The sequence below is a fragment of the Haliaeetus albicilla genome, chromosome Z (genome assembly GCF_947461875.1).
Source record: "Haliaeetus albicilla chromosome Z, bHalAlb1.1, whole genome shotgun sequence".
Classification (NCBI taxonomy): domain Eukaryota; kingdom Metazoa; phylum Chordata; class Aves; order Accipitriformes; family Accipitridae; genus Haliaeetus; species Haliaeetus albicilla.
In genome coordinates this window covers 44,724,966-44,751,547 of record NC_091516.1, presented here as the reverse complement: position 1 = coordinate 44,751,547, position 26,582 = coordinate 44,724,966, and the positions used below count along the sequence as shown (strand labels likewise).

Sequence of the window (26,582 nt, the reverse complement as noted above, 5' to 3'; positions counted from 1 at the left end):
CTGTTAGGATGATTCCACATAAACTGAGGCAAGCTGGGTTCTTGATGCTCTCAGTTGTTTGTTATTGTAATTATGGCAGGTGACTCAAAGCCTATCTTTGTTACTGTTACTTGTTTAACAGTATCATCTCTTGGGGAAGAAAGTATCAAATGTTAAGCGCTAGTTATTGTAACAAGGTTTAGAAGAGTGTGGATTTTGTTACTGGAAAAGCAAGAGAGTTTCAGGGCTATTTTGCATAGTTAGAAGCACGTTTACATGACACATACAACTTTGTAGATAAACCACTACATCTTAACGCTAGTGGGTGCATGTTTATTCTCCCTGAGAAGTGTGAAACCTCTCTAAGTCCTACAACTATTTTGGTTGTTGTTAACCTTGCCTGGAGAGGTAATTATTGTGTATCTTGCAGCCCAATTTAATGGAAGTGAGAAACGGCAAGCATCTCCTTCTCCCTCAAATGACCAGCGCAGGCGGTTAAGAGCACCTGGAGGAGGCTTTAAACCCATCAAACATGGCAGTCCAGAATTTTGTGAGATCCTGGGAGAGAGAATAGATCCAACTATTCAACTGGAAAAACAGATGTAAGTAAGCAGAGTAATTGCTTTCTAGCAGTTTGCCTCCCCACTTATAGGAGCAGCAAATGTCCCAGATCCTGCTGTCCAGCTCCCACTCCTCAGCATCCCCTGTTAGCGCTCACAAAAAAACTTCTCTTATTAATCCTGCAAAGTGTAAGTAATTTTTTTGTGGGTCAAAACAGCGTTAAACAGGAAATTCATCTCAGGAACAGTGAGTTTTATCTGCTGAGTATGTGCAGTTATTCTACTTTCAACCATGTTGATTACATTGCACTAGAGAAAACAGGTCTATATCATATTATACAAATTGTGCTTTAAAGCTGCACAAATTCCATATCTTTGTGGCTGCATAGCATGTTTCCAGTACCTCAGACGTGTCATGCATCTGGCTGTAATACTGCTCCAGGGAGAGACTGATAAGACCACTTACAAAGCTTTCACAAAAGAGACTGTTATTTCTAATCTGTTGGTGTCAAATTTGAGGGTGGTATTTAGAGGCAGTTTTGTCAGCTCCAAACTAAAGTTCTGGGGTAATTCACTGGGGTGAATGTCTGGTATCCACAAGGGTGGCCTCTGTCCTGCCTCGTTACCTTTCCTTGAATCGTTTGGAGGGACTGGCTTGTGTGATGGAATGACCCACTGTTTCCTGTATCATACCAAAGGTGCAGCCCCATAGAAGGAGCCAGAATTCCCTGTTACACAAAGAAAGAAAAATCTTCTTGTGGAGTAGTTTGCACAGGTAACACTGATATTTGTGAGCACTGAGAAGCCAATGGATTCACACAGTAAAAAGTAAGGAAGCTGTGTATTGAATCCCTGAAAGCAGTCCCACTCCAGACACTGTTATTCTAAGTTGGATGCAGAATTTATTTTCACAGGAGAGGGAGGGCATAATTTAGCATGAGTGTGAATGTGCTCTTTGTGAGAATACTTTGTTCCTGAATGGAAGTGGTATTGAAAGGATTAGCAATCCTTTTGCGCTTCGCATCCTCAGTAGGAGAGAATCCCCTCTGTCAATTCTGTCTGAGAGAAGGTAGTTCCTGAAATTCCTTTTTCTTTGACATTCTATTTTTACGTGCAATATTTGGAAACTTAAGCTTGAAACAGAGAATAATATCATTTGCATGGTGTTATAGTCCATCTAATCAACCTTAGTCTTTGAACCATTGACAGATTATATACTTATCTCCAACAGAGGAAGTAGCAACCACTGTTGTGGAATCACTCACTGATGCTGTTAGGTAAATGCCTAAAAGGCTACAAATTTGACTGTAAAATTTGGTCCTCAGATTTGGGTAGTTTCCAACCCCCCCATTGGGGCGTTGTTCACTATACCCCCAAAAAATATATTTAAAATACTGCGGGGAGTTGAGCATCTGTTAATTAACTTGACTCATAAATATACTCTTTTAGTGTAACTGCAGTTATATAAAACTGCAACTGATAATAACAACTGAAAACTACAGAGCTAGTTTTGCTTCCTTTAGTTATTCAAGTGTTAATCACGAGATTCTTTTTGTTTCTTCATTATGCAGGATCAAACCTGAAATGAATGTGCAGTTAACAATAATGTGTCAGCAAATGGAAGAGTTTAGATTTATTGTACCTTGGAATATCCATAATCATTCAAACTGCTCAATTTTTAGTAGCATGAGACCTCTCCACAGCACATGCCAAAACATTCCATCTTTCTCTACAAAAATGGAGTCTGTTTTTGTAGAAAGGAGTACAAGATCTAGAGGAAAGGAAGCATGCAAGCTGACAAGTGGATAGGTAGGTTGGGAAGTTTCCCAAACAGGCAGACATACCAAGGTGTGATAATATATCAAGAAAATACCTTTAGTTGCTTGTGATTAAGGAGTCTCTAACTATAAACTTAGTGAACTCATGGACTCAGAGGAATTAAATGAATTTGTTCCATTTACTCAGTAATAGTGAAAAGAAGAAAGTATGTTCTGCTGTTTCCATTGTCTTACTGAAAGTGAATCCCTCCCACCCTTGTATACAAGATCTGGTGACTTGCTGTTTTGCTCTGACCAATTCAGAAACAGAGTAGTGTTGTGCATTATATGAGCTGTAATAACTGATTATACTTACTGTATAATTGATGCAGCTGTCCTGTCTTCAGTGGAGCTGTGGCCACTTAGTGGCTGAAACCTGACCATTGAGAAAGTAAGGGACTTCAGGAAGAACATTCTATAAACCACAATCAGGATGCTTTCAATCCTGGGAGGAGATCTCGATAAAGGTCAAAATGTGTGATTATGTTTGAATTTTGCTTTCAGGTTTGGATTGTGTGCTTATGTTTTCCAGGATATCTCAGAAGACATGTATGTCTTCAGGTTTTTATGTCCCATGCTTTTGCTTTGGTATCTTTCACAACTTGTCATTTCACTGTTTTGTGGCCACATCATTGACATCTGAATCTTTGACCTTTCTGCACAAATACCTGTATGCTGACATTTAAAAAATAGACACACCCACAGCAAACAGACCCAATACAGTTGAAACAGCAAATTATTCAGGAACTTTAAGCTGATTATGGCACTATGCTTATCTCGCTAACTAGCTGGAATAGGAGGAATCTGAGTGTCCCATTTAAATGGGCATATGATTCACAAGCAATTACACTTTTGGGTACTGCTGTTTACTCTCAGCTGTAGCCAAAACAACTTTGAGGCATCACTTCTGAATAAGATGTTCTCCCATCAGCAGTTGTCTTCATACTTCACTGTTTTTCTTCCAACTGTTTTAAAAGCAGCTTTTGCTTTCTGGAACCAGCCCTGCATTCTTTTTCCATGAACCTCCCTGCCAACTGGGGAACACCAGATCTGAAGAGTATGTGAAATACCTCCCTCTGAATATCAGAGTCCAGGCTATCTCCCTGGTTTTGGCTAGGTCATATTTTATTTTGATTTTATTTGGCCCTTTGGGGAGAAAAGAATGAAAAAATATTTCTAGCTAATAGGAATAATTTTTAGACTCTCCCAAATCCATTTTTGGATTTACACTTAGTATTAATATTCTTCTCTTACACTCAGAAGACAAGCTAGTCTTTAAATTGCATGTTCAGAAATATCCTTTAGCAGTAAATATCTAATGTGAGATAGGGAGAACACTGCCTGGAAACATTTGCATCTGGGTGTCAATTTTATTTGTGAAGTGATGGAGCTGTCAGGGCCTCCCTTTCTAGCCTGTCTTGAATATACAATAGTATAACATTCTTTCTACTTTTCTGCAATGCAACTTTGGTTGTAACCAGGCACAATGAATTTTTAATTTGAGCACCAGCTTTTGTTTAGCACCTTCGTCAGATTTGACGATGGAGCTGACGTGAGCACAAGGTAGTTAAGAGCATGACTTCTGTCAAAGGGATCTGTCTGGTCTTTATTCACTTATCTTTTAGCTGGAACATCTCCTTTAGAGTAAGTTCAGTAGAGAAATAAAATGAGAACAAAAGGAAGAAAACGTTTTTTGCACAAGGCCAGTGACAGCTGCTGGTAATAACAGACAGAGAGCACTTCTGATGTATGCATTATCCTGCTTAGGCAGGCATGTTAGTGTCACATCGTGCTTCAAAGTGCATCTGGTAATTGCAGGAAGAGAGAGATCTTCCTCAGAGATGCGATTGACCCAGTGCAGGGCCAGGCACATTACATCGCTCAGGGAAACTTGAGGGAAGGGTCAAAGCATTTACTACTGGACTACGAGATTTTAATTGCTGATACAGAGCAGCATGTGCTGGGGAGGTTCTTTGTTTGCAGTGGTCAGTTTAGTATAAAGGACCCACCTCTCCTCTCCCCATGTCCTTTCTTCCCTGAATTGATCACACCCACTCCACCAGCAATCCACCAGATATTTACTTAAAGCGCACCAAGTTGTCACAGCTGTGCTTAGAACAAGCGCCTTTGTTATAGATCTTTACACTTTATCACTTTTCTCCTTTCTCCAAGACTTATTTTAGCAAATCTTTTCCACAATTAACTGTTCATATTATTCAGATATGATTTTCTTTTTGTTTACTTTTGTTTGTTTTCTTTTTGTTCTTTTGTATGTCAGTTGAAATACTGATATATCACAGGGATGAAATAGAGTAAATGTGTATATTGTGGATCTACTGCTTGCAAGATAGAGATTATAATGTGTTGCTCTGAGTGGGAATTTCTTGCATAAATATGTACACCAATCCTGTTGCATGATCTTCTGATTTAAATTTTTTCCTTCAGCTGACAGGAACTACAGGCCTCCACAGGTTGTAAAGTTAAATTCAGATAATGGAAGCAATGTGCTTTTTATCCATAATATGTTAGATCTTAAAGATATCCATGTGATATTAACCATTATTCATACCTTAAAGAAACAAATGAGTGAAAGGAGTATAAGTTGGAGTATATGTGTATCTTAATCTCTGTTCTTTTTCCTAGATGGTATCATGGAGCAATCAGTCGGACAGATGCAGAAAACCTGTTACGTTTATGTAAAGAATGTAGCTACCTTGTAAGAAATAGTCAAACAAGCAAGCATGACTATTGTCTTTCACTGAAGTAAGTATTTGTTAGAAAAACATAAATGTCATTTATAAGCCATAACTTCTCTGGTGCAAGAAGAGAAAATGATCCAGTCTGTTGCTGAACTGGTTCGGCTCAGAAGGGCATCCAGGGAGTTTGAGACTATCAGTCTGTTATTGTTGGGATGTCCCTGTAATACAGAGGTCTGCCTTGAACTGGAACACACCTGCTTTGGAAATGCAGTTCAGGTCCTGTTGTCCATTTTGTTATTTGATCTGTGTATTCTCTGGTATAGTAGTCCTCTAGATATTTTCAAACATTGAAGCATTAATGGCCCATGCTTCAGATATATGTAGGCTTAAATTTTTCCTTAAAGTCTTGGAATACAACTTTTTTTTTTTTAAGTATTTCACTTAATTCTTGCATCAGTATAGTGATATTTGTTATTAAACCAGAGCACAACTTCAAGAGGAAAAAGTGACAAAGAAATTTCTATTTTGCAATTTCGGACATCCGGATGCCAGCCCTTAATATCCTTTAGCCAGTTGTAGTCCCTTTCCATGTTGTTACTCCAGAGTTTTCTAAACCATATTTCCTGGTGGTACTTATTTTAAGTCTCCCCATAACTTGCTCTATGATAAGGTAGCTAAATGACTGAACTTCTCCAGTCTGTGTTTTCTGGAGCATAAGATTCTTTCACTGCTCTTCTGCCATACATTTGTCGAAACTAGTGCTGACTCTGGCTGCTTGATACAGTCTATTAATTCATATACCAGCTTCCTGTGATGATGATCGTTCTCCAGTGGCTCCTCCAAAGCTCACATAATCTTCTTAAGCCCATGGTATTGCAGTTAGAATTCATGTCCTATCCATTAGCTGGTGATCAATTTTCTTTTTTTCTAGGAGCTCTCCTGACATCCTGCAAATGCAATCAGTGTTTTCTCTCAAAGTATTTAGCTGAATAAATGTTCATGTTTTTTAACCACACTTAAGTTATCATGCAAACCTGCTTCCTTTGCTAGAAACCTACTTCTATTTACTTGCCATCTTGCTGACCATTGCCATCTACAAACTACTGACAAAGTTATGTTTAATGCTGTTGTTCACATGTGATTTTTACTTACTGTCGTAAGGCTCTCTTCCCCTTCTCCCCCTGTTTAGGACACTGAGTTTATAATTCATTATTGTTTTCTAATCCTTTCCTTAATGAAGATGGTTTTCCAATCAAAGTAAGATTTTGAAGAGTTTTGGTAATTGTGGATATCTTGTTCCTTAAGCTCAAAGAGTTAAGTTATTGGACAGTTCTCAGGTTTTACTCATGATCCTTGGTTGAAGCATTTCCTCACAATCAGCCTGGTTTATGACTACTTTTAGCTGTGGAAGCTAGCCCTTCAAACTGCAAAACACGATACTATTTTGTGTTCTGATTCCCTTGCCTAGAGGCATCTGATCAGTCTGTCATGAGGGTATTTTGCACCTATACATGCTTACCATGAGGTCAGCCTGAAATCCATCGCTTCATTCATTTCATTGTTGTGCAGTCTTACCTCCTCATTACTATTTCACTTGCAGGACCTCCTGATGCCTTCATCTTTTGTTGAATTGTGAACACAGGGTGTGCCAGAGCCTTTCTCTTGTAATAGATGGCAGTAGTGGGAACAGCTGTGTGAGGTGTGATTAAGTGGATGATCTGCCTAGCCTGGTGGCAGAGCTACAAGAGGAAGTAGAAAGGTTAAAGAGCATCAGGGAGTTTGAGAAAGAGATAGGCTGGTGGAACCATACTCTGCCCTCCCTTAGACAGAAACAGGAACAGCCACCAGAAAAAAAACAAGATCAAGGGGATCCTGTATCCTCCCCCTGCCAGGCAGAAGGCAGTAGCTTAAAGGAAAGGAGTGAATGGAGGGAAGTCCATGCTCAGGGTGGCAGACAAGCCACCTCCTTGCCTACCTCGCCTTGCCAAGTGCCTCTGTACAACAGGTGTGAGGCTTTGGATGTGGAAGGTCAGTTAATGGATGATGTGAATGATGGTCCATCTACAGCAGAGGTGTTGCCAAGGTCAGAAAGGCCTAACGCCTGTATCATGACCACCTCCACAAGGAAGAAAAGATGGATTATAGTTGTAGGTGACTCCCTTCTGAGGGGAACAGAGGGTCCAATATGCCGGACAGACCCACCTCTTAGGGAAGTCTGCTGCCTCCCTGGGGCCTGGGTTAAGGACATCAGTAGGAAACTTCATAGCCTGGTACAGCCTTCGGACTATTACCTATTATTGCTTTTCCATGTGGGTGGCGATGAAGTAACAACACATAGTCCAAGGGCAATCAAAAGAGACTTCAGGTCCTTGGGATGGTTGGTAAAGGAATCTGGAGCACAGGCAGTTTTTTCCTCTCTCCTTCCAGTTGTGGGCAGCAACACTGGAAGAAACAGATGGACCCAGTCTATTAATACATGGCTCTGTGCCTGGTGTCACTGCCACAATTTCAGGTTTTTCGATAATGAGATTGTCTACAGAGCACCAGGCCTGCTGGCATTGGATGAGATTCACCTTTCTCAAAGGGGCAAGAGGCTCTTAGCTCACAAGCTAGTGGGGCTCACTGGCAGACCTTTAAAGGAGACTTGAAGGGGGAAGGGGATAATATCAGACTTGTGCATGACAAGCTGTGGGACAACACACCAAGGTTAGAGGGACAGGATGCTAGCGAGGGCCCTCAGCCTATTGCTTTGAGACATACTGGGTACACTGGAGCACACCAGAAGTCTTAGAGATGAGCCAGAGGCTCATGAGGTAATAAGAGCCAACAGGGGAACACTGATGATGTACCTCAAAGGATTTAAGGTGTGTTCCTCTAAGAAGGTGACATGGCTGACAGCCCAGCTGAAGTGCCTCTACACCAATGCATGCAGCATGGGCAACAGACAGGAGGAGTTGGAAGCCACCATGCTTCTAGAAAGCTACCTTAGTTGCCATTACCAAAACATAGTGGGACGAATCTCATGACTGGAGTGCAGCTAAACAGGCTGTTCAGAAGGGGCAGGTGAGGAAGGGGGTGAAGGGATTGCCCTCTACATCAAGAAATGGATAGATTATGAAGAGCCTTCTCTGAAGAATAGCCATGAGCAGGTTGAAAACTTATGGGTGAGAATTAGAAACTGGGGAAACAAAGGGAATGTTGTGGATGGTGTTTACTACAGGCCACCCAGTCAAGGGGAGCCTATTGTAAGCCTTCTTACTCCAGCTACAGGAGGCATCAGGCACGCAGGTTCTCATTCTGCTGAGTGACTACAACTGTTGCCGAAAAACTCGGAATAAAGAACTTATCAACACCAATGTAGTGTAGATAAGCAGACACTTCTTTATTAACGGCCGGGTGCGCAGGCGAGTCCTCTCATGAACCACGCACCCCTGAACACCAAAATCATACACCTTATATTAAACTTACTCATACATATTCATTAGATTTCCGAGAAATGTTATGCATATTCATTAGATTTCTGGGAATTTCTTAGCATATGTAAATGTCCTTTACGCAGGCGCAGTGAAGGTCTCTGGTGGTCTTCAGAAGCCCTCTGGTGGTCTTCCATAGTCTTCCTCACTTTGTCCGATAGTTGACCTTTCATGTGATTCTGCGCAGTACGATTTTCGCCATCATGTATTAGATTTACATAAAAAACATTCAATGTTAATTCTTGAATTTAATATTTCTAGTGATTGGCCCTCAGTCACACCACCTTATCAATATTCTTATACTAAAACAATCATTGGTTAATCTCACTTAACTCTACTGATTGGAATTCTCGTTAATTAGATTGAGGTAAATCTTTACCAAAGCTTCCGTGGTTAACTGATTTCAGACAATACTCGAATTCTTATAGTTACACATAATACATTTTCTTAAGTTCCTAAGTTCCTATTAATTTGAAATTCTGACATCTGTTATCTAAGTTCTAAATGTTCCTACTAGATGATTTTAACCAATTCCTCTGGCCTTGGTACAGGGCTATACAGGGGATTTCACAGCAGCTGTTAGTTGTTGGTTAAATATATAGAATGCAATATATAATTTTGCTAAAATATTTCTTATTGTTCCATATTCCTATTAAAATTAAATATGATTAATTCTAACTAATAACAAATCAGTAACACAACCACCGCAACATCTTCTGGAAAAGTAGCACAGCGAGCTGTAGGCAATCCAGGAGACTTCCGGAGTGTGTTGAGGTTAACTTCTTACGGCAGGTAATAGACAGCCCTACCAGAGGGGATGCGATACTGGACCTGATGGTCACCAATGCAAGTGAGCTAATCAGAGATATCAAGATTGGAGGCAGCCCAGGCTGCAGTAATCATGCACTGGTGGAGCTCACAGTCCTGAGGGATATGGGTCAGATGAAGAGTAAAGTCAGGACCCTGAATTGTAGGAAAGCAAAATTCCATCTGTTCAATGAGTTAGTCAATAGGACCCCCTGGTAAACTGCCCTCAGGGACAAAGGAACAGAACAGAGCTGACAAATCTTTAAGGATGCTTTTCACAGAGCGTGAGAGTTCTTGCTCCCTAAGTCTAAGAAATCAGGAAAGGAAGGCAAGAGACAGACATGGATGAGTGGAGACCTGCTGGTCAAACTAAAAAGCAAGAAGGAAATGCACAGGGAAGCAGGACAGATATCCTGGGAAGAGTATAGGGACGCTGCCTGGTTGTGTAGGGATGGGGTCAGGAAGGCCAAGGCGTAGCTGGAGCTGAATTTGGCAAGGGACATAAAGGGCTTCTATAGGTATGTCAGCTAGAAAAGGAAGGCTAAAGAAAGTGTACACCCCAGTGAACACAACTGGCAAACTGGTAACAATGGACGAGGAGAAGGCTGAGGTACTTAACATCTTTTTGCCTCAGTCTTCACTGGCAATCTCTTCCCACACCTCTTGAGTGGATGGACATCAAGGCAGGGACTTGGGGAGCAAAGTCCCTCACACTGTAAGAGAAGATCAGGTTTGTGACCACCTGAGGAACCTGAACATACATAAGTCTATGGCACCTGACGAGGTGTATCCCAGAGTCCTGAGGGAATTGACTGATGTAGTTGCAAAGCCACTGTCCGTGATATTTGAAAAGTCATGGCAGTCAGGTGAAGTCCAACCATATCCTGGGCTGCACAAGAAGAAGCATGGCCAGCAGGTCGAGGATGGTGATTCTACCCCTCTACTCCTTTCTGGTGAAACCCCACCTGGAGTTATTGCGGACAGCTCTGGAGTCCTCAGTACAAGAAAGACGTGGACCTGTTAGAGCAGGTCTAGAGGAGCACCACAAAAGCGATCAGAGGGATGGAACACCTCTCCTATGAGGAAAGGCTGAGAGAGTTGGGGTTGTTCAGCCTGGAGAAGGGTCTGGGGAGACCTTATTGTGGCCTTTCATTGCTTAAAGGGGGCTTATAAGAAAGATGGGGACAGACTTTTTAGTAGGGCCTGCTGTGATAGGATACAGGGTAATGGATTTAAACTAAAAGAGGGTAGATTCAGACTCAATAGAAGGAAGACATTTTTTACAGTGAGGGTGGTGAAACACTGGAACAGGTTGCCTAGAGAAGTGGTAGATGACCCATCCCTGGAAACATTCAAGGTCAGGTTGGATGGGGCTCTGAGCAACCCAATCTGGTTGAAGATGTCCCTGCTTATTGCAGGGGGTGTTGGACTAGATGACCTTTAAAGGTCCCTTCCAACCCAAACTATTCTATCATTCTGTGATCCTATTCTTGATATACTTTGTGTCCCAATGGGTTTCTAGCTTGAGTAGTCCTATGTCTTCCCCTGTTTCATGGTAAGAGAGATTTCAAGCCTCAGTTCCTTCACAGTTTTGTTGACTTCGGTGAATAAGCTAGGAAGTCTACCAGTGGTGGAGCCAGTGTTCAGGTGGCTTTGTACTCTTCCCAGTGCCTCATCTTTGATTCACATAAGACACTCTGTTTCACCTCATATTTTCAGCAGGACAGATGTATGGCTTGTACAGAAGTGCTCAAACAAGGTGTGCATGGGGTTGTTTGTAGAGTTAACCGTAGACTCAATGGCAACCAGCCATCCGTTCTTCAGATTGTACTGAGGACATGTATAGCCCAGTTCATGGTGGTGATCCCACTGCTGGAAGTAAAATTACTTCTGTTTACAGAAAAGAGCCCCTGAAACATTCAATTGTAGACTTAAGTTGCTGGCTGATGTCACTGGCAGGCAGTTAATTTCTGTTATGATCCATGAGTAGGATACGCAACTGGACTTCACTTTTAAAAAAATCATAAAGGAGCTGCAGGCATTGGGCTGCTGGCATGAGCATGCTTGGGGTTGTGTGTAGGTGCCTCACTGCAGTGGTTTTGATAAAGCCAACCAAATAAGAGACTCTTTATAATAATGCACTTGTCCTGCAACTGCTACACAGAACCTGACCATGTGTTGCTGTACCAATCCAGTGCCCCACTTGCCACATGGGACTAGCATCATGACTGGCATCATAGGATAGTGTAAAAACAGGCTTTGCTAACTTTTCCTTTAACAGGTAGGCTTGGGGATACTTGGGGTCTTCTGTAGGTATGACATACCTACAAAAGATGGAGGCTTTTGAAGGTTGCTGTTGAATGTGCGTAGTCAAATAATGTTCGGAACAGACCATTTCAGCATCAAACTCCTGTTTTATTTTACTGCTGCATTTATGATGCATGAAATGAAAAGCACTGGCTGCTGAGCATCTGGTAAGACACTATAAAGACACATGGTACTTATGGGAGATATTTGTTAATAAAGCTGTAGCATAAAATGACTGAGCTCTGACCTTGTGAATTGAAATGCCAGAATGATCTCAGCAATGCCTCAAGGCTGCCTGTTATCCCATGGGACCTAAAGGTCTCTAGATCAAGTGCTGTGCAGCCTGATCCACTCCAAATGATAGCAGGCCCTAGCATGCTTATCCTAAGGCTCTCCACACTACTTAGCCAGAGACCACAGTGTGCCACACAGCAGATCTTACGTAGTCTCGAGAGGCATAAGAGCAGCAGGGACCTTTATGCTCTGACAGAACTGCAGGGCTACTATCCTTAGCTATTTCCAGTTACCCCTCTACTTCAAGCCTGCCTTTCCCTTGCACGTACATGCTTCGTGCTTTCTGTCAGTGCCAGAAGATGTGCTGGTACAATGGAAACTAGAGGCGGTGTGTTCCCCATGTAATGTTGCACAGTGCTGTGATAGCCCTGTAGAGCAAGGTTGTCCTAAACCCCTTTACCTGGGACATACTTATTTGGGTTCTGTTTGATTTCCATTAAAGCACATAGCTCCTTCTGTTGGCTTGTTGAAACCAAAGGGAGGGGGCTGAGGTTTGGGACCACTGCTGCTGTTTTATGTCCTTGAGCTGATATGTCTGTTGAAATAGTAAGTTACCTGTGATTCACAAGAGCACATCTTTGGCTGCATTCCTTGCCAGAAGCAAGAGAGAGGAGGATAAAAAAGACTTCTTAGGAACATCTGAAATAAAAAGATTTACTGGATTTCAACCATAACCTGTCAACTTCTCCACCTCTGTCAAATCTCCTTGTGACTTTCTGCTTTTCTTCCAGTGTTGTTCCTAAGAACATTCCCTCTACTCATTAGGTAGGGGAATTGCCAGAGTAGAGCACCAAGTCCTCTGTCAGCTGTGTGGTCTCATGGCAGACTGATTCTTAAGACTCCCCCCAAAAAGAATGTTGTCAAACTTGGAAAAGCAGGTGGAGTTGTCTTGAGCTAAGACCCTCCACATGAAAGGCTGGAAGACTCTTTTATGTATAGGAGAGAAGGGAGTACTACCACACAGCTGGGCACAGTAAACCAAATAAAACCTGTTGTTGTAAGGCAAATGCTCACCAGCCAAACTGAAGGTGTTCAAGTTACAACAGGAGAACTAGGTTATATACTAGATTTGCATCTCCCAGGGTCCAGATTGATTGGATATTTTCTTCAGGAACGCTAGAGCTGCTTCTGCATGCCACCTTAAGGCTGTTTCCCAATTCAGCTGTGTTGAAATGGAAACTCGGGCAGCAACAGAGCCCTGAAGGAATGGATATGGGTCTCTGCCTTGACCATACTTTGAAAATGGGAAAGCAGTGCTGAAGATTAAGCTGTGAGGCTACAGCAATGAACTATCCAGCCTTGCTCTGACAGTACATTGAACTAGAGTCCTAAAGTGATTATTGAATTTGTTCTTGGTTATCTAATCAAGCGTGATGTCTTGATGTTACTTTCTTTGAGTGTAATAAATTTGAGGAGAGAGCGCTTTACTGGTTAGACACACTGTTTAAAAGTTATGACTGGCTGCAGAAGCCTTAATGAAATACTTTCAAATGACTGCAGTCACCTTTCACTTGTTGATTAATGTGTTCTGAAAAGCACTTGGCTGTCTGTAGCCTGCATCCTCGTATTAGTCTAAGCATCCTGGCTGTAGGTTTTTTAACTTTTTTACATGGGTTTAGCTGTACAAGTGTGGCAGGCCTGAGAAGCTGTGTTTAATAACAGCAACTATGTTGCTTTTGCAGTGTTTTGTGCAGTATATGAGCTTTTCACAGCAATTCATGAACAGGGAACACACTAAGCTCACTGATGGGAAAATTCTAGTGAGTGCAAGCTCCCTGTTTGGTGGGTTTTTTGGGGGGGTGGGGTCTGCTCTCTGCCCCTCCCCTCAATAATTGATGAAGCCTGCTATTTCTGTTGTATCCTTGGACTGATGCTTTTGCATCTTTACCATCATAATATGTAGGCAGGCACAACAGGAGAGGTCCAGAAGCCAGATGTGGCCCAGGTGTGTTGTGTGAGCAGGAGGATGAGGGCAGAGAGGTGATGACCTCTCTGGAATCAGGCTGTAGATCAGCAACAGGAACAGAAGCAATGTGATGTTTTTTATGGACGATCCATGAAACACAAAAAGATAATTAGTCTCCATCTGGCTCTTACAGCAAATGGAATAGTTCACAGATACATCTCAGCCTGTGATAGGGGTAGGCAGAATATCTGTATACACACATGAGTGACTACATGAAATAATTGGGCACACATATTGAAGGATCTGTGAGGAAGAGACAACATCTAGGGAAAATATTGTAGAAAAGTTGGATTTACAGAAAACATGTCTGTTATTTTGAGATACCATAGTTTACCCAGGGAAAAATAATTGCATCTGAATTGGCTACCTCTGGGGGCATCAAAGAAGGTCTTTATGATATACAGATTTATGTGTTGCTCATCTCAGTTAGAAAAAGGAATTGTTAGTTGATGACAGGTGTTTGAGGCAAAAAACATCTTTCTGTGGATTGTGATCCAAAGATCTGGGCCTCCTTGTCAGCATTGTTTGAATTCTCCATAGCAGCAGAGGGAAGGAATATGATCTACCTTCCCAGAACAAAATGATCCCAAAGGCCTGAGGGGCAGCTGTGCATTCTCTTGTACCTCCTCCAGCAGCTGTGCATTGCTCCTTGTGTTTCCTCTTCTCTGTATTCCTTCAGGGTTGTAAGTATTTGGCTCACTCATACCCTCCCACTCTTTCCTTAAACCCAGTTTTAATTGCACAAGGCTGGGTAAAAACTGGAGATCCATACTCCTGGTAACCATGTTGTGACCAGGGCTCCCAGTTGCTGGCTGCCATTGAACTGCCTAGTTGCAAGCTCCTTATATTAGGTCTGTTCTTTACTAGCAAGCAGGCTGGTGAAAGAAGTGGAAGTAGATGTGCCAAGGGTAGAGGAGATCAATCTCACGCTTATGTGTTTTAGATGTTCAGCAATTACCTCACTGCACATCAAGCTAATAGAGATGCCTCCTAATGTAACAATATAACAACATATCTGGATAGGGTATTATGTTTCAATCTTGCTCAGTGAAGACCAGCCACCAGCTGGCCTCTAATAGCTAATTCTTTCAGTCAGGATTTCTCCTTCCCAAGGCTCTTTGCAGCAGTGTGCACCACGCCTGCGTGCCTTCATTTCCTGACTCACATCTAAATTTCGGGAAACATGGCTATTCTTGATTTTAGATTAAGCTTATTTCACAAATCAGCTAAATGTGCAAACTGTGAGTAAAAACACTAATGGGCTTTGCTTTCTGCTCTGTCAGATAATTTATGCACAGTCATTGCAACTGGAGGGAGAACAGAGCTGAATTCAGAGACAGTGATGTCTGCTGACATCCTGATGCTGTGGACTCATAAACAGGCCTGTGGTTTTCCCTAAATAGCAAAGAGGACTGCAGGCAAAGTTTTTCGTCATCATGAAAATACAGGATTGATCTGTAGAAGAGGTCCTGTTTTCCAAAGCTGAGAACATAGACTTTGGGTAGTTCTGGGTTTTGGATTAATGCTGGACTTTGCACCTTTTAGTTGATTTAAAACATGTAATATATTCTTGGAAAGTAGCTGTTGTAGTACTGTAGAAAAATACGAGTTTCTTCCTGTCAATATTATTTATAAAGAGGTAGGGGGATTTTTGATGGCTCTCTAAATCAGTAATTGAATAAAAGTATTTAAAAGTGTATTACTAGTCTGCTGTTGGCCTAAACAGTAATGGTAGGGACCTGGCTGTTAGCAGACAGCAAGGATTCCGTCACTTCTACAGAACTCCAACAAGCTAAACATCCTTACTGCCTTCAAAGCAGCAGATGGGAATTGGTTATAGAGAATGGAGCCTGGCTTGATAGAGTGGTCTTCACACATGTTGGATGCTGTTACAAATGAACGCTGCTAGCCCTTGCTAGTAGGGCAAGAGACATTGTTTATTGTACCATGGAGACAGTGGCTGTCAGATATAGAATGACAGTGTTGTATATCCCGTGCTTGAAAAAGCAGAGCTGAGACAGGAAAAGCAGTGGACAGGTCAGCCTCTGAATGTCTCCAGTAGAGGATTTTTCAACGTAATCACTCACCTGGAGGAAAAAAAAAAGATTTGTTTCTTTTTCAGAGGAGATTTTAATTTATTTCTTTGTTGCTGTACGTTGGCATGAAACATTATAGGTTTTGTTCAAAGTGACAGCATATAATATAAAACAAAATTTTGAAATAGGAAGGCATTTCGTAATGGAAAAACAAAACAACACATGTTTCCTACATTGCTAGAATGTGTTTTTCTGATGTTACTGCAAAGTTGTTGCTTTTTTCCTTGTCCAAGTGATATTTCATCAAAATGAATGCGGAAAATCTATTCAGACAAAACCGCGCTTTCTTCAGCGAAACAGTGTTCAAAAGGCGTGGGCAGTTTTTCTGACTGAGAACATGAATGATGTTTCAAAGCCATTAATATTTTCTGGAAAAAAATACTAGTTTTAATAACTAATTAATATTTCTTGAACATTCTTGTATCACACTTCAGGCATAAGATCAAAAAAAAGCACAGTCTGATGAGCTGTCTGCACAATTCCTTTCCCATCCTTTGAAAACTGAAGGAAAATTTGTGGGAAAGCTGTAATTCAAAGTCACTTGGTGTTATGGTTGTGTTGCAAAGCATTTTAAACAAGGTGTGACTATTAGTCATATATCAAGTATTGTGTCTGGGTAAACATCTGTGCTTGAGAGTTCCAAAGCAATTTGATGCAGGGATTAGCAACTAGGAATTCTCCTGTTCTGTACTTGAAACTCATGGGAACTGTTGCAATAGGGAAGGAGTGAATATTGTCTGTAGTGGCACTGTTTTGTCACAGTTTTCCCTCAGTTGAACAAAAAACTTGAGAAAGAATTATTGCAACATTTGAGAAACCATAATGACATTCAGAATTCACATAGTAACAATATCACATGACTTACGTCAGGTCCCAGCATCTTCTCTTGCAAAATGTGTATCTCATCTCTTCAAGGCTTTTACCAGTGTTCACATATGTGACTTTGGGATTGCCCTTTAGGTTCTGCTCTTTGAAAACCTTGGGCCTGGCAGGTTCTAACAGTTATTGCTGTTGAAAGAGCTGTGAAACTGGTATTCCAAAACCAGGACTACTCACTATCAGGCACAAGTTCTGCTTGTACTTGTTCAGGTAGGCTCCAACATTGCTTAGAAAACTAAGCAGAAACTGATTCACAAACAGTTCAACCATGAGGTCTTTTTCCTCATCGCTACCTGAAATTTCAGTAATCCCTTTGCATACTAAAATCAGAGCTTAGATCAAATGGGTTTGGAGGAGAGGAAAAGGGAGGACTACGACTTCCAGGTTCCTTTCTGAACAGTGTCCCTGTAATCCTAGTCACTGGTCTAGCAGCAATAGTGGTGTTAAACAAGTGTAATGCATTCTGGCCTTGCCAGTTACTAGTAGGCACTGATTTGCTGAGTCCAGGCATACCAGAAGAGGGGAGACTGTAAGACAGACTTCAAGAACAAATGGGGAAGGGGAGACAGCACACAAGGCTCCTTAGTGTAGATGTGAACAGTTTCAAAGTGTACACCTGGAAGTGCTAAATTCAAGGGCATGGTTTCAAGGTAGTAAGCTGACTTTCTTCCAACTTAATTTGTTCTTCATTTCTCATGTCTGGTTTGATATTTCTAGCTGCAACTAGTGACAGCTCAATTGGTTTATTTGGAACAAGGAAGGCAGATAACGGATTCACAATGTAATTTTTGGAAACTAGAAGGAGACAAGAAAGGAGTTAAGCAGGAAAGTATTTGAAAACATAATCCTTGCTTTCATCCACCAGTAAGCCTGGAATAATGCACAATTTAAAGAGTTCTGGACATCCAGAAAAGTAGCCAGGATAGAAGTTAGAACTCAGCCCATCTTTAACAACGTGATGATGACTATTGTCTGCAAACACTAGCAATCAGTAAAATCAGTTCATTGACTTAATGCTCTTGCCTCTCAGTTCTTCTCCTTTGCGAACAGAAAATTTGCATGCTTGACATTGCAACACTTTGAGGTCAGTTTCACACAGCTCCCAGTTGCCACCTCTACTCTTCCTCAGGCTTCACACAAAATTACCTCTGAAATCCATTTCTGAGGGCTTTTTATTCAGACTGGGTTTTACTTAATGAAAGTAACTCTGGGGTTTTTAGGAGAACCAAAAAGCAGAAATGCATGGGAAGAAATAGATTGGGATGTGGTTTTTGTGGAATTATTTCACAAGAAACCACAATAAAATCCACCTCCATTTCAAACCAGCCACAGAACACTATTAAGGGGAAGACCTGCAAAAGGGAAACTCCAGGTTTTGACCTGTTCTAATTCTAAAAGCTGAATAAACACAACATTTGCTGAAGAGGAGAAGATACAAAGGAGGAGGGACATGAGATAGTATGGAGGTGGGAAATAACCATTTTTCAAGAGTCAAGATGCTAGGTTAGATGGCCATCCGTTTCCTCCCTGTTTTCCAACATACTGCCTTGAAAAGAACGGGAGCTAGTGCTTGACTGAGGGCTGTTAGAGATGTTACTGAATAATCAGAGGAGATAGCTGAGAATGAAGATGACTGAAGGTTACTGATAACTGAATAAAGATAACCTCACAGGTTTTCATCTGCATAGGGCCAGTTGGCAGCTCAATCATCTGGGATGTTCCACAAAGACCCTGGTTAGGAGTTGCTTTTAGCAGAAAAGCTATGTGCAAATAAAATCTCCAGGTTTGTTAGTCTTAGGCAGTCAGCTTTCAATGTCTAAATGAGCCAAATGTCATAGAGGGCTGTGATTATAAAATGATTCAGTGAATGCAAGGAGAGGTCCTTCATTCATTGAGCTTAATCTAATACTGCACAAGTCAGGTTGCTTTGTTATTGATTTTTACATTGCAGGACTATGCCCCTGAAAAATTGTAATGCAAACTGCCTGAAAAGAAGGGACGTGGGGTGACATCCCATTACCATGAAATAAGATAGAAATCTCAGGAAATAGTGATGGAGTTTTGGTCCTCAAAATGCAAACTTTATGTGGATTGCATGCTACTGTTTATGAGAGATATGACCTCTGGTCATATCAGTTTTGTATGCAAATGTTTTTAAGTCATCTATCATGAAAGGAATTGATTTAGTATAAGTGTTGCCCTATACTTTTCATGAAAAATTCATTGAGCAATTACCAGGAAAAGTAAGAGGTATAAGAGGTGCATGCTAACTGTTGGTAATATGCACCAGCAGCTACAAAATTATGTAATGTATTATTAAATATCTTGCTTTTTAGGAGTGGGCGATTTTGTTACTGGGGTCAATTTCATTAGCAGTATTTCATAGCCTTCTTGATCAAAAATTTCTTTTTGTTATGATTATGAGTGGTATGCAGCATTGGTGTGAATTGCATTAAAGATTGCATACATTAATGAGATGTGTTACCTGCTGGGGAGATCTCTGTGATTGCAGCTTGCTCTTCAAACATGTCTTATCAAAGGAAGAGAAATTGACAAGATTCTTCTTTTGATAAGAAGTAGGGCTGATGGAGCTGCCTTGTGCAGCATCACTATGAGGCATAGACGGTGCTTTGGTGAAACAGTACGATCACAGAACTATTAATTCATGCCATACTTCAGCTGCTTTGCAGTGAAGGAAAAAAACAGCAGCAGAAATATTCCCTTGTTTGTAAGCAAGTGGTCTGAAGCTCTGATTGCCAAGCTAGAGCACTGGTCCAAAAGGAGCTGAAGCAGAGAATGGAATGGAATGGAATGGAATGGGTTACTTACCCCAAAGGAGCTGGCTCTCAGCTGGCCATGTCTTTAGCTTATTAATGGAGATGGTCTCCACCGTATTTGTCTGGCAAGCCCATTATACTGAAGTGTTTTCATCCTTTCTCCACACAATCAGATTTTGCTTTCCCAGGTTTGAGCTGACAATTTGCAGATGGCACCAGTAAAATAAAATACAAATAACAAAACCATGAAGACTTTATTATTCTAAAATACACAAGTGCACAGGAAAGTTCCGTGTTCCCTGCTTCCAGGAGTCAATGGTTGTTCTTCTGCACACTTTAGGATAGCTGGCTCCTCAGCATTTGTGTCAGACTAGGATAGACCTGCATGCAGGACAATAGCTTGTCTACACTCCTGTCTGCATTAACTGAAAGATTTCTCTACAGATAGTTGCAAGGTGATGTCATCCCTGCTGGCTGGTTGGCAAAGGGCAAATCCAAACAGCAGGAGGTGAGCAATCTGCCGTGCAGCCTGCACCTTGTAGTGTCTGCCATCACATTGGAATGACTTCTCACTTTCTTGAACCTCTTGTCAAAACTTGTCCCTTTTGCAGGTCTTCCCCTTAATAGTGTTTTGTGTCTACCTTGAAATGGAGGTGGATTTTATTGTGCTTTCTTGTGAAATAATTGCACAAAAAAACATTTTCAATTTCAGAAAAGTTTTAGTTAGGAGTCCTGAAATAAAATTTCACAGGTTTCTCTTATTCTTTTTTGATCTTTTTTCTTTAATAGTAGATTTTTACAAATGTTTCAAATCAAAATTGTTGAACTAGAAGCTCTACTTAGTGGTTTCTGAAAATATACAAATGGTAAAGATTAATCATACACCCCTAGAGAGATCTAGATGGGAATGGAAATCTGGAAGTGTCTAGTCCAACCCCCTGCTTCAAGCAGGACACACTCATCAGGTTGCTGAGTGCTTTGTACAGGCAAATTGGAAAACTTCTGAGGATGGAGACCCCCTGACCTGTCTAAGCCTGGTCCCAGGACTGCACCAGTCTCATGAGGAAAAAGCTCTTCCCTATGTCCAGCGGGAACTCTCTTTGTTGCCACTTGTACTTGTTGACTCGGAGAAACTTCTGTCTTCTCTTAACTCTTCCATTTAGGCAAGGGATGACTGCAGCCTGACACCCTCCATCTCATCCTTTCTTCTCCAGACTGAACAGACATAGTTCCCTCAGCCTATCCTCGTACATCCCACCCCTAGACCACGTTTAGCGGCCCTGCTCTGGACTTGCTCCAGTACTGGCTTCTTTTCTTTGTGGGGGGCCCTCACACCAGTTACAGTTACAGATATGTATGCTGCCTCACCAGTGCTCTGTAGAGAAAGTAGTCACCTTCTTCCAGCAGCTGGCTACACTTTTGCTCCACAGCCCAGGCTGCAGTAGGCCTTTGTGGACAGACTGTTGAACCATGTTCTGTGTCCTCTCCGCCATAAGTTCCTTTCCTGGTCAGTCATGTCCCAGCTTGCACTGCTGTCTAGGTTTATTCCATCCCAAGGGCAGAAGCTTTCTATTTGCCTTGGTTGAATTCCATTAGGCTATTATCCATATCTTCTAGGTCTCATTCTTTTTTGCTCATCTTCATAAACAGTGTGGCTTCCCAAAAGACTGGGCTGTCATGATATAGAGGAGATGCTTTTTGTTCATTTGTGGAATTCTGGTAGCCATAGACATCATATACTGTAAACTCAATGACTGTGTACTACCCAAACCTGAGTATCTACACAGGTCCTTATCAGGGAAGCAACAGCTGTCTGTCATGAATACATGGCTTGTAGCAGTTTGTTTACATTTTATGTGTTTTCTTTTTGTTTTAAAAAGGGCATGTGTCCTTGCCCTTTCTGCATTAGAGTGCACTTGGCAGATTTTTCTCCAGTTCTTGCTATATTACTGAAATTAGCATGCACCTGTGATTCCATTAATTTATCTGCACACTTTCAAGGTATTTTGTAGCAAAACAGATGCATAGTGAACTGAAGGAAGGGAACAATGCATCTGTCCTTATAATAAAGTATTTAAAGATGCCACCCTTGTTTAAAGGAAATAGAGAGCAATTATGATTCGAAAGAGATTCTTTTCTGCTAAGAAATTGATACTTAAAGCAAGATTTTAAGCATGTAGAGCTATAATTACAGTGCCTGCAGTGGTTTCTGCTCACCAGAAGGCATCACTTCGTCACAGAATTGTTGAACACATCTGGAGGATATGTCCTTGATTGTACTACAAGCACTTCTGGAGGGCATGTTGCACCTGCTAAATAGAAAATGGCAGATTTTAGAGAAGCTGCTTTTAACATGGCAAAATTTGTTTTCCTGTTCTTTCTGTGTCATCTTAAACTGGGTTTCCTTGCTGACATAGACTGACTCCAGTTTTAACACTATTGTCTTTTTCCCTGGACACACTTGGAAGAAACAATGGTTTGGAGCCAGAAAGTTAGGGAGTGGGACATCAAACAAGCTGTAAAAACCCTCTAGTCCTCATTAAATATCTTGAAGTGTAGGAGCTGTCCTTTGCTCTTGTTTTGTCCTGGCTAAACTCTACACTTTTAAAATAGCCTGTATGACATGCTAAAGACAGCAGACACTGAAGGGTCACTGCTGGGAAGAGATGAGGTCAACTCCACCACCTGCTGTACTATACGGCAGTGTGGGTGCTACCTGACAGAGTGGCATTATGTTTGATGGGTTGCTTTCCAAGAGCACACAGGGCAGTTACCATGTCACTATTCTCTTCCCTGTGTAATCATGAGCCTTCCCTCAAAGACGCAGCATACTGTGCAGGCAGGCAGGTAGGTCGTCTCGGAATTGAATGCTTCAGGTGTTGAAGTCACAGACTGGTTTCTGCCTGCAGAAAGGCTACAAGATAGTAGCCTCTGCTCAGTACATTGCAGGTGAAAGTCTTCATGCCATTCACCTTGGGAATGGGCTTATCTGAGGAATTTTTCCCAGCTGAAGCCACCAGGCTCTGCACATAGCCATGTTCTGGGCACTTGCTGCCAGCGTGGGATGACTGTGGTCTGTCCTGAGGTCTCCAGGGCAGAGTGAGGCTCATGGGCTCACTGAGGACCCCAGGGCTGAGATCTCCAGCCTCATCTGAGTGAAGCTCATGGTCTGCCTATGTGTCTATGTGTCTGTGAAGAGAGCCTCAAGCCTCTGACAGGCCAAAACCAATGATACCTTTTGGTCTAGAAGTAATGATTGGCTGTAGTGAAAAGTAAATGTTCACAGGAAAACATTGTGGGGGGACAGGAAAGAGGTTGTTCTCTGGCATACCTCTGGATCAGTTCCAGGGTAAGACAGCCTTGCACCTGGATCCAGACAGCACAGGTGTTGAAAAGAAAATACTAGCTTAGGCTGCCTTTGTGTTGGACTGTCCATGGGGGTTTGCAGCTAGCAGTCACTGTCTGTCAGAGTCTGGCCACTGTTTTGGCATGTCACCCAACAACTGCTTGCATTTTGTTCTCACACATTGCCGTACATCATGAAGGAGAGCCTCTCACGGTGCTGCTCCCCTCTTCCCTATGCAGAAGCATGAACTAATGCTTTGCTTTCCTTGCAGGAGCAGTCAAGGTTTTATGCACATGAAACTGATGAAAACCAAAGAGAAATACATCCTGGGTCAGAACAGCCCTCCCTTCGACAGTGTTCCTGAAGTCATCCACTACTACACCACAAAAAAGCTGCCTATCAAAGGAGCAGAACACTTGTCACTGCTCTACCCTGTAGCTGTACGGACCCTTTGATAACCTAGTCTCACCCCTTCCTGTGGATAGGAGGTGAGAGGTAAGCTGGGTTGCACAGGATTTTTGCAGAAATTCAGTGCTTGAGTCTGTGATGGAGAGTGGCAGCCTTTAGTCTTGGGAACGTGGGTGCTCTGCAGAGTTGTGTATGGGACTGTGTGTATGGTACTCTTACGCTGCAGCATGCCTCTAGAACAGTGCTTCTACATAAGAGAAAGAAAACTTATTTTAGTGCAAGGATAACAGGTAACCTTCCCAGAGCTTCTCTGTGAATGAAAGTACTTCCCAACAAAGGTTCTTCCTCCATGTTTTGAGAAGAATCAACAAGTTCTTCTCAGCAGTAAAACACCAGCAACTTTTATTCTCTTGCTACCCTGAGAAACTTCTCCATGTGAAAGAGTAACCTGCTTCTGAGGGACCCTAGGTTGTTCTTGGTGGACCTGAGAAGGAGCTGCTTAGCAGCCAAGTCCCTGCAGCTCTGGTCACTTAGCTTGGTGGGGTTTGATTTTTTTAAGGCAATTTCTTGATGTAGTCAAATGTTGAGCTCCTATTAGGCACACAATCTGAAAATAATTTTGTGAGAGCAAATCATGGTCAATTATTTATTAATAGGGAATGTAATTAAAAAGTAGTTTGTTATATATTTTTATCCTTTTTGGTACAATAATCTCTTAAGGGTTACTGTCTTCATTTGCAAGTTCCATTCATAGATGCAGGCAGCCAATTCTGTTTGGAGCAGTTACACTGTAATGTTTTAAGTAGTTGAGAATGAGTCGTTTTAATATGTGTGGTAGTATTTATGCATGAGGGTGATTGAAGGCTTTTATAAAGCTTTAGTAGGCAAAATCTTCACTTGCTCATTCATCTGGATCAGTTGTCCCACTGAGGTAGCAGACTAACAAGTGTGTGTCACACTGCCTTTCCATAAGATGGCTTTTGCAGCTGTATAAATGAGAACTGCTGTATGTAGCAGAGCAGAATTTGTTTTTCTGGTGTACCAAGGCATTCTTAAAACATGGTCCCTTGACACATACCTTCTGACCAGTGTTTATTTTCACCACGAGCAGAAGCCTCCTGCTGTATTTCAGTCACTGTCAGGCAGAAGCACTGCAGAAGCTGCGCTGTACCTTAGTCCTGCCAACTCAGTGCCCATCCACTTGAGAGATATTTTCTACATTCTCTGTGTGCTCATTGAATGGGATAAATGAAAATAATATAATTGTGCAGAAATTGGAACTGGGGAATCAATAGCCTGTAGTCCTTACTTTGCCCCTTCTCCCACTTATGTGTAGAATGTTCTACATTAACCCATCAGCTGTTGTAGTAGCAAACTGGTCATATGCAGTTTATGTATTTTACAGACTGCAATAGGACTGTGAAATTGTGTGTTATTTAATTCAGCTTTCTTACATAGTATTCCCTTTTATGTATGCTTAGAAAGAAGTGCAAATCTGAAAATTGTAATGGAATAACCCTTTACTGCCTGCAAAAGTAGTGCTTCAGTGTATTGTCCAATCTGGTAAGAACCTCAAGGATGTCCCATATAATGTCATCGGTGATGAATGTTCTGCTTCCTTTTAAGCCTGCGTTGTTCTTTATATGACATCCAACACAGTTTGAACAGGAGTGGATCACATGTATGTGAGGAGCCCAGTGTCATTCTGTGCAGCAAGAGTAGTAGGGCAAACTGCCCCCATCTCACCCAGAATTTGAAGCTGCATTGGAATAGGTTCTTACTGGTTTTCTGAGAGCAAGGTGACATGATGGAGTACAAAGAGACAACATTCCTCTCCCAGTGTAACCCAACATCCCCTTTTTCACATACTCGCCTACCTGTGCTATTTATTTCCCTAAAGTCTTTGCAGAACTCTTCATTCTCCTCTTAACATCACCCAACTGGCAAGAGCATACAGGCACTTTTAAGATAGCATATTCTTCTCTCACCAGAATAGGAGTTCATGAAGGTGGCAGAGCTCGCAGAGATTAGGAATCAGATTGCATCTGCTGCTGTCTGAGTCTTTGCCTGTGGGGGTCTCTGGCAACTCCGTCATGCCTCTTGGGACAGAAATATGTCATATTTCTTCTTTTGCATGTTGAAGTGCATTTTTGAAAATCTGGGATTGTTGCTGTTCTATGGTCTGTTTATCTTCTTCAGTAATGGAAAAGTAAGCCCTACTCTTTCTAACAACAATTACCAGTAGAAACCAACAGCATCATTAACCAAGGCCTTGCCAAGCTTTCTTAAGTACATTGTCTTTAGTTCATGGAGATGACTGTTGTACCAAATCTTTCTTGTCATGGGTCTGATCAAAAGTCAGCTGGTGCCACTTTATTGCTGTCTGCAGATTTTGGGTTGGGATCCCTTGCTTCATACAAATCAGGTCAATATGCATCACACAAATGTGTATACAGTTTATTACAGCTTCAAAGATCAGATTAGGGTTCTTGGTTGAGCAAAAGGAAATCATATCAGAAAATGTTGGTTGTCTGTGGGAAGGTTTTTTTGATTATTTTTAAAAAATACTTTTATAAAATACTCAGTAATTGCAGAATAAATAAAACCAGGATTTTGTTTGCACTGTAATGTTGTATTTGTTTATTTAAGTGATTGTATGATATTTTTCCAGTGAAGGAATATTCTTCCCAGACCTTTTAATGTACAGTGAAAATGCAGTGTGTAGCATTGCATATAGATGGAAGATCTCGTAGCGATCATGCCTATATAACACATTAAAAGTTTATTGAAAAAAGAATTATAAACCTCTTCCTTTTCTTCCTCTATCAATGTGTACTCAGATTGTCTTGAACAGCTAATAGCTGAAACAGCCTTTCAGAACAATTTGTGTTTGTGTGTCTTAACTGTGTATTGAAAGTAATCATTAGGCTATAATCTGGTCTGGAGTCTGGAAAATAATATGGCTCAGTTCTGCCCTGAGTAATTCTTTTGGCAATGTACACCTTTGCAAGGGCTGTGCCAAAACAACACCTGTGCATGTGTGAATGACATTGCTGTCCAATTGCTTGAGGTGCTCAAGGAATCCAGTTATTGCTGTTTACAGCATAACACTGATGAATCACTTTTTGCAGACTTTATAAGAAGTGTTAATTAGGCTTCTATTTTGATGAGTAT

The 26,582-nt window shown here is 41.5% G+C and overlaps 1 protein-coding gene across 2 annotated transcripts in view; it reads left to right on the top strand.

Moving 5' to 3' along the window:
• The window catches only part of SHB (SH2 domain containing adaptor protein B), an 81,106-nt gene extending 55,070 nt beyond the window's left edge, over positions 1-26,036 (top strand). The window contains exons 4-7 of one of the 2 annotated variants that reach the window (XR_011323343.1): positions 410-581; positions 2,689-2,823; positions 5,000-5,119; positions 23,272-23,387. Coding sequence is in view for 1 of the 2 variants with exons in the window: in XM_069777031.1 (XP_069633132.1) it covers positions 410-581; positions 5,000-5,119; positions 23,272-23,455 (476 nt within the window). In the remaining variant the exon portion in view is untranslated. Of the gene's footprint in view, positions 1-409; positions 582-2,688; positions 2,824-4,999; positions 5,120-23,271 lie in introns of both variants that reach the window. The other variant, XM_069777031.1, reaches the window with a different exon arrangement.
• The last annotated feature ends 546 nt before the right edge of the window (positions 26,037-26,582 follow it).